Here is a 16,388-nt window from a genome sequence, read left to right on the forward strand (position 1 = left end):
TCAACTTTATAAAAATAGGAGGATGGGCTGTCTTTCTGTCCCATCTACATATCATCTTTCAAGGACCCTTGTTTTACTTCGTCTCAGCGACTGTTGTTACGTCTTGTGCTATGCAGGCTTTATGAATGCAATTTCTACATCACTGATCAATACCTTATGATTAAGTTACAAAGCCTTGCGCACTGGTAATAATTTAAATCTTACACCTAGTGATAGTAAACGTTAATGTGTGTGCTCCTACACACATAAAACGCCTACTTTTTAAATTTGCCTGGCCATGTTATGCAATACCAAATCTCACCATAGGGGGGTGGGGTCATACCAAAGTGCTAGTGCTGTCACCCATGCCCTCTCAATAAGAGAGAGCCATGAATGTCAATGAGGAGGGTGTAATGGACTTTGGGGTAATCTAAATGTAATGGTAAGATACGATGAAACTCTGATGACTGTGGGTAAATTGGAGGCTGAATCAGTGTCTTCTTATTCAGGGAAGAATAACAGCAGTATGCAATATTAACTTGTCGTTCCCCTATAGATTATAGCTTTTTCTTGCTGTGAGATTCTGCGCACAACTACAGATTCTTCTGTCTGTAACGTGACTGTGGTGACACACAGAAATTAGTATGCACCATAAGCTACAATTAGATGAACTTTGGTTGTTTTTTCATTAACCTCTTGAACTCATTCTGTTGTGGAAATTCACATTTAGTGGCCTCACATTACATCTCATTAGTTTCCTGACGCATTTATTTTGGTCTAATTTGATGATGTTTGCACTTGTGTCTACAGGCTGGTGATGTATACGTGTTCACATAAGTATACATATGCATGTGCATGCATACTGTATGAGAGTCCATTTGCACGTGTGTGTGTGTGTGTGTTTGTGTGTATGTGTGTGCACATGTGTGAGTGTGCAGCATGCACATGTCTCTCCTCCTTGACGTCGTCTGTGCACCCCACCAGGCAGCTCTTGGCCCCCTCCTTTCATTGCTAAGAAACCATCCATTCTGTGTGAGTAATCAGAGCTGTGCCTCCAGGAGCCCAGCCAAGCCTCTCATCCTTGGGCTGCTCAAGAGCTGCTTTAATTAACCATCATACCACAGATGGGATCGATTTTTTTCCCCCCACCCCCTCTTTCTCGCTCTTTCTCTATGCCTCCCTCTCTCCCTGCCTCTCTCTCTCCCTTCTATCTCTGCTGCTTCTTTCCTGCACCCTTCTCTCCCATACACAAGCCCCATAATTGCACTGGAACAGTGCCAGCCGCCAGTCGGGCCCCAGACTGCAGGCCTCTCCTCTCCCTCTGTTCTCCTCCTCAGCCCCTGGCCTCACCTGCTCAATACCTTATTAGTGTCAGGATCTGTAGAGAGCCATTGCGGATTAACTAAAGAGATGTGAGATTGATTTCTGCCCCTGCAGATAAAATTGAAGTTTTCTTCTCGTGTGTGCGCACGAGTGTATGTATGTGTGTGTATGTGTGTGTGTGCATGTGTGTGTGTCAATGAGGGACAGAGACCGAGGAAGAACGAGAACAGTAGGAGAGATGTTGCAGAAAAAGAGAATTTTGTCATCTTCAACCTCACAGGAACATACTGTACGCATGTGCACATGCATGTTGTTTGTGTTTCCATGTTACTATTCTCTAGTATGTATGAGGGTTTTTGAAATGAGGGTTTGCTAATTTGCCATTGGAAGACCCACTTGAGCCTCTGCCTCTCTCACAACAAATTAATACCCCCTCTTGCTTTACCTTCATTGGTTTTCATGTGGCGCTATGAAGGCACTAGACAGACCCATATCCCTGTGTGTTGCACTGTATTCTAGAGAGAGGTCCTCCACCGAATCACATGCACACCCACCCACCTCCACTGATCTGAAAGTCCGATCTCGGATTCTAATCTGCCACAGCAACAGTCAGAAGAAATGACCTGTTCTGGGAAATATGTTCACGGAAATAGCGCCCTATTGATTATTCATGACACAGGGACGGTTATATGTGTGTCAATGAGGTCTCAGAGGCAGCCAGTTGGGCGAGAGATTAACATCTATTTCAGAGATAGGTGAATTTGTCGTGGAGGAGAGGGGGATGGGGGTGGGGGTGGGCGGATTGTGTTTGGGGAGTTGCAGGAGGTTGGGGCTGGAGCGGGGTGGAGGGTTGTCTCCTCAGGATTGTGCTGTAATCACAGGCCTCCGTCTTCATGGCACATCTCAAGAGTGGTGTCAGCTGGGCTCTCCTCTGTTTGCTGATAGCAGGGGGTCAGGCCTCTCTCACAAAGAGGTGCGTTTGATCCCCAGGTATGGGACAGGGAGGGAAAGAGGTGGCACCACTGAATACTAACAGGGCGAGCTACATGGCTGCTTATCTTTCATCTGGTGTGTGTGTGTGCGTGTGTGTGTGTGTGTGTGTGTGTGTGTACGTTTGACATCCTGATGGTATTTGTATTTTGTAGGCAAACATTTAGCTTAGTGGGTTTAAAGCTTAAAAAATGTGTTGTGGATTTATTTGTCTAAAAAACAGAAGAGACTGAAACAAATGATCCTATTGAAAGGCCAACACCTCAAATACTATTAGTAACATCAATACTAATACTAATTCTAATAAGCATGTAGCAGACTGTGCTAACTAGCCTTGAGCAAAAGAAACTTCTACAAACAAATCCTCCCGGTTCTTGTTGTTGTGTGATGGCAGGTGCATTGCCTTTGTGTGTTACAGCTGCTGATTTGTATTGTGGTGTTTGTGCGTTTGTATAGCAGCCGTTGCAGTGGCAGTTGTGTAGCAGTTCATGGGTCCCAGGGCCCAGCTGCCAGAGTGAGGCAGAAGAGTCAGACATCATTGTGGTGTGATTTCCTCCTCTCCTTGCAGATGGAGTGTTTTTGTCAGAGCGAGGGCCACTGTGATTGCCTCTTCGCCACTGGTGTCAGCCCAGGATAATACTGCAGCCGTCCCCCCAGGAACAAAACAGGATCAGCACAATCCATTTTCTTTTTCTCTGCCAAAATGGAATAATTTCAAAGAGACAATCCCTGGTAGTCTCCAAAGCCCAGGAAAAATCAAAAGACACCCATTATGGCAAAAATCGTGAAAGAGGTGTTCCACCTTTCCCCTTGGCTTCGCCAAATACTATGCCCAGCTCTAACTAACAAGCACAGCCACAGATAGACAATGAAAGTGGATTGAAGAGCAAAGCTAGCAATCTCACAAAACAGAACACTAAAGTGACACATGAAAGATGCATGCACACAGACTGCAGATGAAGAAGCAGCGAGCGTAGTCCCCGGTATGGCCCCCTCATATTAGGCGCCACACTCAGATCTTTACATTCAAAATATGGTGGTTTTATCTATGAGTCCATACATCTGCAGCAATCCGAGCTCTATGGCAACCTGCCCTTTACAATCCTAATGACACTTCAGCAAAGTGTGGTGGCTGAGAGAGGGCGGGAGCTGGGAGGCTTTCCCTCAGAAAGAGCTGAGAGCATCTTATTGGGAAAAGGGGCTAAGAGTGTTGTTGTGATGCCTGACTCCATATTCTTGGGTCATAGATATTCAGGAACTTCACCTCCCTTTCCATTCTCTCTTCCTGTTGCCACAACACATCAGTCGGGACACAGCGTGTCCTATAGTCAGCCACCTGCAAATGAATGTAAGTGTAGAGACAGCGATGTGATGGGGCTTGAGCTTGATGGTTTGATGTGTAATAAAGACGGGGACGGGCAGGAAGACTCTTCTAAAGGTGCTACTACTGCACATTAAGGTGCAACAGAGATGATCAAATACTTACCTACAGCTTTTCTTTTGTACCTTCAAGAGAAATAACTCTTCACATATCTCTCAAGAACTTGGCATGAGACATCACATGATGTTTGAAACTCTGCTATGCACAGGTGCTTGAAGGACAATATCAGAGTAGTAGTCTATTATTGTACAGTGTGAATGAATGAAGAGTGATTGAGTGCAGTCCTCCACGCCACCTATATAAAGCAGAAGTATTGCAATGTGAGGGCCAGAGAGAGAGAGGGTGAGAGAGCTCTAGAGGCCTAAATGAGGAGAAGGGAAGTGGAAGTGTCCAGTAGGGGGTCTGGTGCTGTGGGAAAAGAGAGGGAGAGGGGGTTGGGGGGTGGGGGCTTGCTCTGTGCAGCGCCTGGGCCAATGCATGAGGGTTTGGGGCTAAGTGTCTCATCAGCATCCAGCTCAGGTGCTGCCAGGGCCCACGCACTAACTATGCCCTGACTTGATTGTAATTGCTTGAATTCAACTCCCGCTGCTCCCTCCTGGCAATATCACAGGCACATTTAACTCCAGAGAGCCTGGGGACCGTGCAGCAAGGCCACAGAGAGCAGCTGACTGCCTCTTATTGAAGCCTGTGGGCTGCGGGGGGATCCTCTCTTGTGCTGTCTGCTTTGTGGGGGAGGGTCACAGGTGCATGCCCCCCCCCCCCCTCCTCTGGGTGTTTGTGAACATGAAACAAGTGCGACTGCATCGGATGTACTCCGACAGTGATGGCATGAGCATGACAGAGGTATTTTCTGTTTTAATGTCGCCTTATGGGAAATGAAATTTGCCCCCTGGCTGTCTGGGGACAACTTGCTTCAAAAAGCTCGACTGTCTGTAAATTTTGGGCTTCTTCAAGCTAATCAACAGAAAAAAGTTATTCTACAAAAGTGGAATTACTTTTTAAATTTGTCTGTGTTTTTTTTTTTAGAGTTATGAAAACCAAATGCTTTAACATCATCTTTAAAATCTTCACACACTCCAACCAAAAAATAAAGCAACCACTCCTGGCTCCTTTCAGCCTGTTTATCATGTCCAATTCAGAGCCAGAGTATGCACTTGATTGCTTCATTGCCACCTACAGTACTTTTATTTTACACACAGTCGCGAAAATCATTATCATGCTGTAGTTATGCTAATGTTTTGGGTGCTGAAAATTGCTCAAATCTGCTTTCAAAAGAAGGACAAAAACCCTTCAGATGCCATAAATAATTGAATGAAAAACATGAGAACACCATCAACAACTTTACTGTAAGTTCATTTTGGTTTTCTCCCAGCAATGCATATGAATTTAGCCCCAAATCAGTTATAGAACATTCAAGCTTCCTACATTTGAGTCCCTTTGTTTGTGACATTTGTGACTGACAAGGGCATGAACAAAGTACTTCCCTCTTATGCTGACAAAAGCTCTGATTCAAAAACAAGATGCAAAATTACGAGCAGAAATAGATTTTCCAGTGGTGACACGTAATCTATGTCTCCCAATCGGCCAGCTTTGGAAACTGCAGCAGGGTTAACTTAAAAAAGTTAGCCTGTGGCGCTCCTCATCCTGTGATAATAGGCCTGCCTGTAATGAAGAACAGGCTTGTTGCCAACAGGTGGTCTCTTTAAAAGACCAGAGCCACAGCACTCAGGATGGTGAAAAAAAAAACTGCCATGGCAAAATGTGTCAGAATCTAATGTTCTGCAGAGTGAAAAGCCTGTTTTCTGTCTTTTGTTCCCAGCTAGAGATTCAGCCTTGTTCCTCATTGTTCAGGGCACAAACGAGCAACAGTCTTTTTTGACACGGAGCCACAGATGAATAAAGACTGGAGCTGACTAGTCACAGGAAAGAGCTTTCTTTTTGGAGGGCTTGGAGCCCATTAAGAGTTTGAGATATGAATGGATATGAATCCTCTCCTTCGACCCCACCAAAAAAATACAACTGGACCCATAGAGGACAAGGAACACCTCTGTGTCTTTTTACTGAGGTTCCCAAGGACATTACAAGAAATCAGGCGGAGGGAGGACTGATTGACAGGCGGGAATTACATAGAGTCAATGAGGAAGTGGCTCTTTGTTAATTTGAAAGGCTACACTATGCCCACCCAACCTTAGAGCACTAACCACTGACACTAATGTTGACATATTGACTTTGTATTCTTGACATAAGCTGTAGGAAAGAAGCCAGGTAATTACAGTGATTACAAACTGCATTATTGCGATATAAACTTTACATTGTAGTTAAATTCATTTTAGGAACCCGCACACATAATGTACTAATGTAATAAAGCAGACAGGATAAAGATAATGAGATATTTAGTGAGCCACTTCATGCAGACGCTCGTCAGCGCGCTCGGCTCAATGGGCAGATGATGGGTGGATCCTGGCGAATGCAGCCCGCAAAATGCAACCTTTTGTCCAACTCCATAATCCATTTGTTACACTCAGACCAATTTGTTCTCATTAACCCTCATAAGGGGACTGTGTCTGAGACAAAAGCTCCTGCGGAACAATGAGAAAGCCCCCCACCCCCGCCCCACCCACATCCACATCGCCACAGCTCAAGTGCTCCCCTTCCCAGCACAGTGTGGCCCCTTGTTGCCCAGAAGGTTCCAGTCTGTGAGCAAGAGACGGACCGAACAAGCGGGTTACACCTGAAAGAGGGGGTGAAAAAAAAAGAAGAAGAAAAATTCCCCATTTCCGCGTTAAGAATGAAATATCTTCCAAAAAAAAAAACCCCACAATGCAACGTCTTCTATTATATTCAGGTCACTCCATCAATCAACTCTGAACAAAATCTTGACATGACGTACAAAGAGCAACTGCAGAGAAAAGGAAGGGGAGTTACAGTAATTTCCAGAGACGTGAGAAAGTTTCTGTTTGTCACACCTGTTGCAAAATTAATTTAAAAATGACATATATTATTGTATTTTATCGTATGAGAAGCTGCACAGAATTAGTTGAGTGTTAAACTACCTTCAACTTCCATCCAGTGGCTCCAACATATATAGTCTGTGTCTGTGCTTTTATTTCATCAGCCATGAACTGGTCAAGGTACCTGCATCGAAGCACCTCTTTCATTTGCAGTTAATCAGTTTATAAGAGTTTTCATGTTAAAAAAAAAAAAAGGTGGATATGTCAGTGAGGAAGTCGTTATTCTCGTCTCCTCTCAGACAGCCAATGTAACCAAGTACATTTACTGAAGTACTATACTTTAGTACAAAAAAGTGCTTGTACTTTACTTGAGTAATCCCTTTGTTATGGTATTAATGATTTTCCTGGGAAATCTTATAAGCTTTACTCCACTAAATATATTTGACAGCTATAGTGAGTAGTTATTGTTTAATGTTTATTTTCACAGGGACGAGCACGTAGCATGAAACAATGCCACATACCACAGCTCCAACAGTCTGAGCTAGTTTGCGATGCAGGTTCCTAGAAGGGCCATTGAAGGATCTATCTGGGGTTAGGGTGAGTTAGTTGGTTTTGCTACATAGCCAACCTTTGCAGAGACTTGGTATCGGGATGAGACAGTCCATGGGGGGCGGGGCTAGCTGGTTAGCATGCTAACTTCAGTAAAAGAGAAGAAGTCATAGAAATATAAGCGAAACATGAGTAAGTAGTTAGATGAGTCATGACTTCATCACTAATCCCTCTTTAGAACCTGTTTCAACTTTAAAAATGATGCCATGGTTTAGGTTAAATATCTGTTAGGGGCCCAATGAGGTAAAATTATCCAATATCCAAAGGACTGCAGAAAAGTCCAAACATATAAACACAAATTTGTGTCTTTTCTACTCCGTTAATCATCTAACGGCCCCCCAGACTAATCACGTGACGTTTTGGAGGGGCCCCGACCCCTTGGTTTGGAACCACTGGACTTAACTACCGAGCCGTAGATAAATCTAGTTCCACTTTGAGCAGCAATGAAAAACTGATATATCAGTATTAATGATCAAATATTGTAATTTTTCTGCAGACCACATAAGCTACTTTTATTTTTCAATACATTTTGCTGATAACACCTCTAGTTTTATTTAAGTAGGATTCTGAATGCAGGACTTTTACTTGTAACAGAGTATTTTTAAATTCTTGTATTAATACTTTTATTTTACTTTCAACACTACAGATACCCTAGAAATAAAAACCCTAATTCTTCAAAGCAGTTTCAAGATACAGCAGAAGTCCTCCTGGTTTACTCATAAGAGAAAAAAACAAATGTTTGTATGTAATTATTGCTTCAGCCGCTTGCTCAGTTAAAGCAACGCAAAAGCCTTTTATAAACATGTCAGTGTCAAATGCGGTGGCGTCCCATTTAATGCTGGTTTGTTTGGTCTCCAATATGTTTTCCAAACAGAGTTGCAGTAATCAGGTCATTTGTTATAATGACAACCATTAGGGGTGATCATCGTCACACAGCAGTCAGGCAGATAAATTAGGTGCTCTCTCTCTCTCTCTCTGATTCGTCTCAGTTACACACACGAACACAGAAATGAATGCACACACCTTCCCAGCTTTAAACATTAAAGATGAAAATGGTAAACATTCATGATGAATTAGTTCTGAATCAAATGTATTTCCTGATCTTTTAAAGGTGTAGTTCACGATTGCCAGAAAATTAATCAACAACACTTGATTATTTTCATTTAAGTTAGAATTATATGCAGCAATTCAAATGTAAGAAATTATGGTAAGATATTAAACTGAGCATATCTGTGTTTTGAACTGTTGGTTGAACTAAACAAGACCTTTGAAGATGTCACCAGGGGCTTTGGGAACTTTCCACTATTCACTTGCATTTGATTATTGATCAATTATAAATAATGAAAATTATTAGTTGTATTTGTTAGCAATTATTAGTTTCTACCAATAAAGGAACGACTGATTGCAGCCAGATTACACATTACATTTACCAGTTAAAGTATTAAAGTCACGATTAAATTACAAGTCTGAGTTTTCATGGCGGAAAAAATACCTTTATTCACAGAGCAATTACATTTCACTTAACTACAAAACTATTTAGAGGATTTATTATTCTGATATTCAATCATGGCCACAAAATGAAGCTGATATGAAAAGTTTTTCTCTTTTTAATCTCGCTGATGGTCAGAAAGGTCATAATGAGTGGCTGATGAATAGAGAAAGAAATGGAGGAAACAAGATGAATGCATTAACTAATGTATTGTGTTTGGAGCATCGGTTTGTGTTTGCTACAGCGGGCACTCTGTTCCATATCCAGGCCCAAATTCATTCACCCTCTTGAGCAGCGCTGCTTTCACTGCATTGATCTTCTCATCCAGCTCTGTCAGACTGCAGCCCTGAAGGACAAAGTAAGAAAGTAGTGATCAAACGATCAAAACAGGTTAACCTCCACTCACAAAGCGCAGTGAAAGGAAACAAAAAAGCTACTAACCTGAGCAGGGGATGTCTTTGGTCGCTTGTGCAGGTGACTCTGCAAAAAAAAAAAGAAGCACACAAGTACACATTAGACTTTTTTAATTAGCAGAATTTCTGAACCAGCCTGAGCTTTAAGAAACATACTGAGGTACTTGTCTGTTTCCTTTCTTACTTCGCCTCAAGGACTGAAAAAGAATTTACTGAGAGACACGGACACAATTGAATGGAAAGACATTTGTAAAACCAAAACTTAGGCTTGGAATTTCCTTGCGTCCACAGACTGAAATACAAAGAAGTGAACTTTTAAAAGCAAAGAGCAGCAGACACTTGCTAACAATTATGACAGGAATGCAGCAAATTTTCAATTCAGCTTAAGGTTATTTTAAAAAGGTATTTTGACAATAATTGGAAACACCAAACATATGGAGAGAGATAAGTGGGGGTAACATCCGACAATGTCCTCGGTCAGAGTTGAACAGAGGTTCGATGGCGCGTGTTTTAGACTGCGCCAAGAAATATGTTTTTACATCACAACTTCAACTCTAAAACCTTGTGGAATTGTTTAGTTGTAAATTGCTGCATAATTTGTCAAGTAGCCTGCTTTGCTGTTCAGTGTTAAAATGTTGTTCCTGAAACCGTTGGCCAACTGTGTACAGCTCTTCAGCAAACACCAAACTACAGTATTTTCACATATCGCAAAAGAAAAAAAGAGGAGAAAAAAAAAGAGTGGTACTCCGAATATAAAAGACCCCATCATTTTATTCAAAGACACTCAACATCTTTTGCACTGCTCACACAAACATGCAGTGAGTCAAAAGCAGATGGAAAGCAGCAGACTCACAGAAGCAGCATGCTGTGCTGAGAAATACCAGTGTGAAGAGACATGCAGTATCTCAAGCACACTTACTCAGATAACTAAACACACGCTGGACAGACTCCTTCAAGATGGGAAATTAGAGTCTGTGTGACTCTGCTCAAGCCTGTCGGGTTGAATATGAAGTCCAATAAATTACTGCCATCTTCTGAGTCTGCACTTCTCTAAAAAGCATGGCGTAGTGAAAAGTCGTCCTTTCTCGAGTGAGCTGTCTGCAGTGACCTAAACGTTAAAGTAAATGTAACCAAACGCGCTGCATTTTTGATTCAAATCAACTTAAGTGTAACTCAAGGAGGGAAACGTGTTGAAGTATCGGGACATATCAGGGGAAACTCCTCGTTTCATTTTGAAATGATTTTTCCTACAGCACACTGATATTCTACCTGCCAATTTAGGCTTCATACACATTAAATGCATCAACTGGTGGAGAGCGTGTGAAATGGACCAACTTAAAATACTCTTTCCTACCGATACCAGACTGTTTAGTTCTTTCTGAACTAAACAAACCCAAGGATCCAAAATACATGAAGCAGTATCTGTGCAAAGCAAAAGATAAACTGTAGCAGAACCCAGTGAAACAAAGCTGCTACAGATTTTCCATTTTTGTTTTTTATATTTTTCCTGTATCTATCATTTCACATGATATTATTACTTCATTTCTCATCATCATTCACTGTCGAAGATACCCTAAAATTACGGCTGAAGGAACAGTGTGCTATTTCTCTGTTGTATATTTGCAGGTTCATATCCCAGCAGTGATGTATCCAGCATAGTCAAACTTCCTTATGTTGCATACTTCGGTTTGTTGTGAATTAAACCTGAAACCAGCGACTGCCCCCTTGACTCAAGATTCAAAAGTCGCTGAGTGGTGCCACCTGGCCAGCTCAAGAAAAGTTAAACTAGTTTTGATTCCACTGAGAAAAAGGAAGCACAGTGGTTTTCTATTCCAACTCAACTATGTAAAAGTACTTCAACACAAAATGGAGGAGAAGCTGACTGACATGTTCAGCGCTTCCCCAATTCTCTATGATAGAACTTGAACAAGCTACTGGGACTTGAATATTAAAAAACAATGCTTTGAAACACATCACTTGCTGTCTTTGTGCGCCAGTACTTTGGCAATGGAAGAAAATAAACGCCCAATCGGAGCAGAGTACTTAAAGTGCCAAAAGTTAAACACGCCTGCAAGCTTCAGGCTCATGTGAGGCAAGAGGGAACCTGCTAGTTTGAGTACATGAATGGGTGAACAGGGAGGTGTGCCTAAACGTGCTCAGGGAGGAGTTTCTGTTGGTGAAACTCCTCTTTGTCAGGTGAAACGTAGCACCTGTTGTCCGTTTGTATCAGGGGAGGAACATGGTTGTCTACACCTCAACAAGCTGAGAGAGGTTGGCAATAGCAGGGCTTTAAGTACGCGTTTCGCAACTCCAAATATCATCATATGATGACATGTTGCTCATGATAATAATATGTGATGTACAGTTGATTCTGTGATACCTGCTACATTGAAGACTATCTATAATAAAATTACGATACCCATAACTCAACAGGAAACGCTAAAATGTCAAAATAATGGTTCAAAAAGCAGAAATCACTATAATAACTATATTTTGTTTCTGAACTAAAAAGCAGAATAATTAACTGATGTAAAAAGTGGAATTGTTCCAGAGTGGACATGTCTGGAGTGAGAGGAATACATCAATGACTCTTGTAGCTTTAACCTGTTCAGACATATCCTGTGGGTTGGTTAAAGAATACAATGTACCCATCTACGAAATGTCCAAATTACACCATTACTTCTCCAAACTTGTATGACCTGTGTGGTTATGCTGAGTAATAAAGTCTTCAGTGCTTTTTGTTTGTCTGTTTCAAAGCCAGAGGACTCACTGTGGACTGAAAATACTCGGGTGAGAGTCCTTCCAATTCCAGGATACGGTCCTCCAGCTTCTTCAGTCTGTGGTAGACACTCAATGGGACCGGGCCCGCTGAGGAATAAAAACACTTGTTGAGCAGCCTGAATATTGATCATCTTACATGACAAATTCTACAAACATAGGGTGAGGACTGTGACTGACGCACGTGAATGAGTGTAGAAAAAGAAGCAAGGTCATAATAAATCATTGGTTAGTTCAAACTGGCATGTAACATTGTTTATATCAAGTTAAAAACTAAACAAATGGCTTATTTTTAAATACTGGCTTCTTATCTTATGAACCATCCCGGCCAAGTTATACTTTGTAATGCCTTCATAATTACATTTCATCTATTTTGTAATGGTAAATTTATATAATTTCTTTTTCTGAAAAAGGCAAATATTTCTGTTTAACTGGAAATGAACTCCTGTTTCCAGTGTTGCACATTTAAACATTACAGACCAAATGAAACACAATGATTTTAAAACAGTCAAACTTTTGTGTCTTTGTGCTTCTCTGACCTGTTGGGAGCTTCAGGTGAGTCTCGATGTTGTGAAGTCGTTCTTCTATGGCTGCATTTCCACAGTGTCTTGCCATTGGCCCCCTCTGCTGCTCCCCGCCCTCTCCTTGGCCTCCCCCACCCCGAGTTTGGGGCCCGTAAGTGTTTACCACCCGCGTAACTAGCCAGTCGAAGAACATAACACATGAACACAAACTGTAACCCAATACTGACCAGACAACATGTCTTCAGCACTTCTTTTTCATTATTTCTATCGGCAAGTTGACCCAGAAACAGATTTTTGTCATTATACATGTAATGCATTTGAATTTAGTTGTATTAATTAAACACAAACATTACAAATAAACAACATTTCATGTTAAGCAAATGAAATTCTTTCCTTCAAGAATTTGAAGGATTATGCATCTGTGATTTTTTTTTAAATAATAGTGTGTAATTTCAAAAATGATGGTTGCAGTTCTCAAAATTAAGCTGTTAAGAAATGTCACATTTACATTTGTGGCAAATATTTATTATTTTCTTACCTTTCACATGACTTTTAAAACCTGGATAAGGAGTGAATACTGCATCTGTTCTGGCACAGCTGTTTTCTAAAGAGGAGAAAATGAAACCGCAATTAGAACGTTATGTCAAAAATGGATATAAAAAAGATTTGAAAGAATGATGTATATATCCCACTCAAATGCTATTACCATCCGTGTGTCCTGATTTCTATAACTGGTGTCTCATACAGGCTTTGAATTAAAAAAAGACCCTCTTTCTGATGTTTTTCTCGACTAAGCTGGTTGTGTTTTGAGGCCGAGTGTGTTACCTACTTCAGCCCCACTCTTGGAGCAGTTCAGCCTGACCTCTCGCCTGTGGAAATCAGCTCTCTCCGAAACATTGGCAATCTGTGTGCAGGCTCCCTCTCCACCCTGCCCCCAACCTCTCTCCCATTCTCACCCTGATTGCAGTCGATCACGTTGCAAAACTCGCGCACATTGTTTTCATTGATCTCCATCTGCTTGCGTTCCATAAATGCAGATATTCTTCGCTCAATCTAGGGTTACAAAGGAGAAATGACACAGGCAATAAGATACAACGGAGTGATGAGCTATTGATAGGTGTAAAGAATGCAATAAGGTTTTTTGCCTACTTAATGTTAACAATCTGCACACAGCATGCAGCAATTTACATTACATGGGATGAGAATTGTAGAAGGAAATTAATCCAGGTAGCCGAATAAGTTGAATTGCTTGCCATCATCACATGATGGAATATGAATACTGTTTGCTTGGCTACCAAAATAAATGCACAACAGAATGGGGCCTCTTGTCATTCATCCACATGCAATCTCAGAGTAATGAGCATCCACTTCATAATCCATCAAGGGCCTGGCCCTCTCTCAAAGCCCTCCAGCAATGTGGTCTGTTCTACCCGACCACAGCACTAAAGGACCCCTTATTCTCTGCCGAACTCGGCTTATCGGGTCTCCATCAAGCATTTGCTTCACTGCGGCACGTCATGTGCACATCCTCGGGAGCAATTACTTATGATTATTCATTTGCTTGACAGAGTAAAGAGGGCTCTAAAAATGTCACTGCCGGAACAGCTGATAGATCTGCTGACTGATCTGAGACCAACCTCTGATTTCCCGGCTCTTATCTGCACCATGACGTCATCAGCCGCCGTCTTGCCTTCTGTAGCCTCTGAGCTTGGAGGAAGGTGCTCAGACAGTGCAGCCATCTGCTCTATGAGGGAAGATGAGGTGACCGCATCATCTGATGTGTTGTCCTTTGTAGATAATCGTTCACTATCAGCATCCACTAGTGTCTTTAAGCTTTCTGAAACAGTCTAAATACACACAAAACTCATGTTGGGTTGTGTCAAACAACAATAATATATTTTAAGAATGAAAAAAAGGTATGAAAACATTAACCTCGTGCCATCTTAAATAAATTAAAAATATTTAAAATCATGCCATTTAACCAATATTAAAAAGTATAAACTGGAAATAATTAGCTGTGTTGCCACTTTACCTGTAATTTAGTGATATGCTCCTGCAAACAGCTGTAAACATTAGCCGCTGAAGATGGAGGATTCACAGCATCGGTGTTGACTTCTATTCTCAAAGCAGCAACATCTAATTTGAGCTTAATTTGAAAAACACAAAGAAAGGGAAGTGACATTACTGTACAGCTGATGGAATTTTTACATGTAATAGCTTGGTCTCAATATAATGTACACATTTGTCAGGTAATTGTGAGTTACTTAGTTGATCAGTTAATGACCTAAACATTAATTAGCAACTATTTTGATAATGAATTAATCATTTAATCACCTCTGAAGAAAAAGTGGACATGGTTTGCTGGAGCGAGCCTCTTTGAATGCAGTATCAAGCAGCAAGTATTTTCTTCTTGTGTCATAATAAATTTAGTATCTTTGGTTTGTGAGCAATTTGAAGACATCTTAATAGGGCTCTGGGAACGTATGATGAAAATTTTTGAACACTATTTTATAAGAAATAATATTTATCATGTAGTTCATGTAATCTTTACTTGAAGCACTAATTGTAAAACAGTGATGCGATGCCACTACAACAATGCTACTATCAGTAAAGATACACAGTAGTTTTAGTTATGCATGTATGCAGTAAATGTAGTTCATGTACAAGATGAATGTGCAGCAGGTTTATACATTATAAAACTGCAGAAATGCATGTGAACGGTGCTGATACTGGGGATGTTTTTAATACATGTGTAAGTTATTCTTGCTTTATAAGCCAAAGGGCAGGATCTCATATGTACCGAAGCAGAGCGTGCTACAATGTGAAAATGAATAATATAGTTCAAATATTAGCCACAGGTCGCAACAATAAGAGCTGCTATGGAGTGGTAATGACGATAAAAACAAATTTAAAAAAGGAGATATGTTTGCTTAAACTCGTGCTACGGACTTGCTAGTTGAGCCATGTGCATACCTGTGAGCCGTTTAAAAATAAAATTGAATCGTTTAACGCTGGCATAAACTCAAGCTCAGTCACTTTTCTACTTAAACTTAATTGTCAAAACTCCATCGATGTGTTGAATGACAATGAATGAACGGAGGAGTCAGCTAAGCAGCTCTGCTAACACACCCGGTTGCTAAAAACATTAGCATGTAGCTAGCTAACAACACGGACTAAAAGAAGAACCGTCACTCGGGGCAACGTGGTTCAAACAGCGTCAACCAACCTCTTTTCCGAAGTTTGCTAGCAGCTTCAGTAACACACACATGCAGTCCGTGTAGCTGGACATCTCACTGGACTCATTAAGAAGAGTGTGATGTCCACTCGGCTTCATTGTCTCCGCCATTGCTGCTCAACGCTTACAGAATACTGCCCGCTGATTGGTCAGAATGAGGCAGAGGTGTGTGCGTAGAAGATGAGGTAGAGAGAGAGCGCGAGCACGCACACACGCGCAGATGCACGCGCATGCGCTCGCGCACGCACACAGTCCTTGATAAGGGGGTAGTAGAATAGAATAATGGTGGAAGATATGATCCTTAGACAGAAGTACTAACACCACACTGTAAAACTATTGTCTGTTAAAAATATCAGTATTGCATTTAAAATGTTACTTAAGTAAAAAATATGTAGACCCTATGTATACTCAGGAAAATGTACTAAAAGTAAAAGTACTCATAATGCAGAAAAAAAATAAAATTTTGCTTGAAAAATTACTGAAATTATTATTAATGGTTAAAGCAGCATTTTACTTTTGTAGTTGGTTGAGGCGCAGCCATTTTAGCTATTTTATGTAGGCTAAGGCTGCAACTAAATATTTATTTTTATATATCCTGATTAATTAACTGATTGTTTGGATTGTTTTGTAAAAATTCAGAAAATAGTGAGAAGTACCCATCACAATTAAAAAGAAGTTGCAAAATAATTTTCTGTCAATTAACTAATCATTTCAGC

General features: G+C 41.0%; 1 protein-coding gene across 1 annotated transcript; it reads right to left on the reverse strand.

The window, feature by feature from the left end:
- Positions 1–8,720: 8,720 nt before the first annotated feature.
- On the reverse strand, positions 8,721–15,788 carry mbip (MAP3K12 binding inhibitory protein 1). The gene is made up of 9 exons (XM_022750943.1): positions 15,664–15,788; positions 14,470–14,583; positions 14,075–14,284; positions 13,394–13,490; positions 12,976–13,041; positions 12,453–12,611; positions 11,906–12,003; positions 9,164–9,202; positions 8,721–9,068 (listed from the first exon to the last, which is right to left on the reverse strand). Exons 1-9 carry the CDS (start codon positions 15,781–15,783, stop codon positions 8,961–8,963), a joined length of 1,011 nt encoding a protein of 336 aa, XP_022606664.1. The 5' UTR covers positions 15,784–15,788; the 3' UTR covers positions 8,721–8,960.
- Between the last annotated feature and the right edge of the window lie 600 nt (positions 15,789–16,388).

Source organism: Seriola dumerili, unplaced genomic scaffold, assembly GCF_002260705.1.
Source record: "Seriola dumerili isolate Sdu_G_001 unplaced genomic scaffold, Sdu_1.0 BDQW01000149.1, whole genome shotgun sequence".
NCBI lineage: Eukaryota > Metazoa > Chordata > Actinopteri > Carangiformes > Carangidae > Seriola > Seriola dumerili.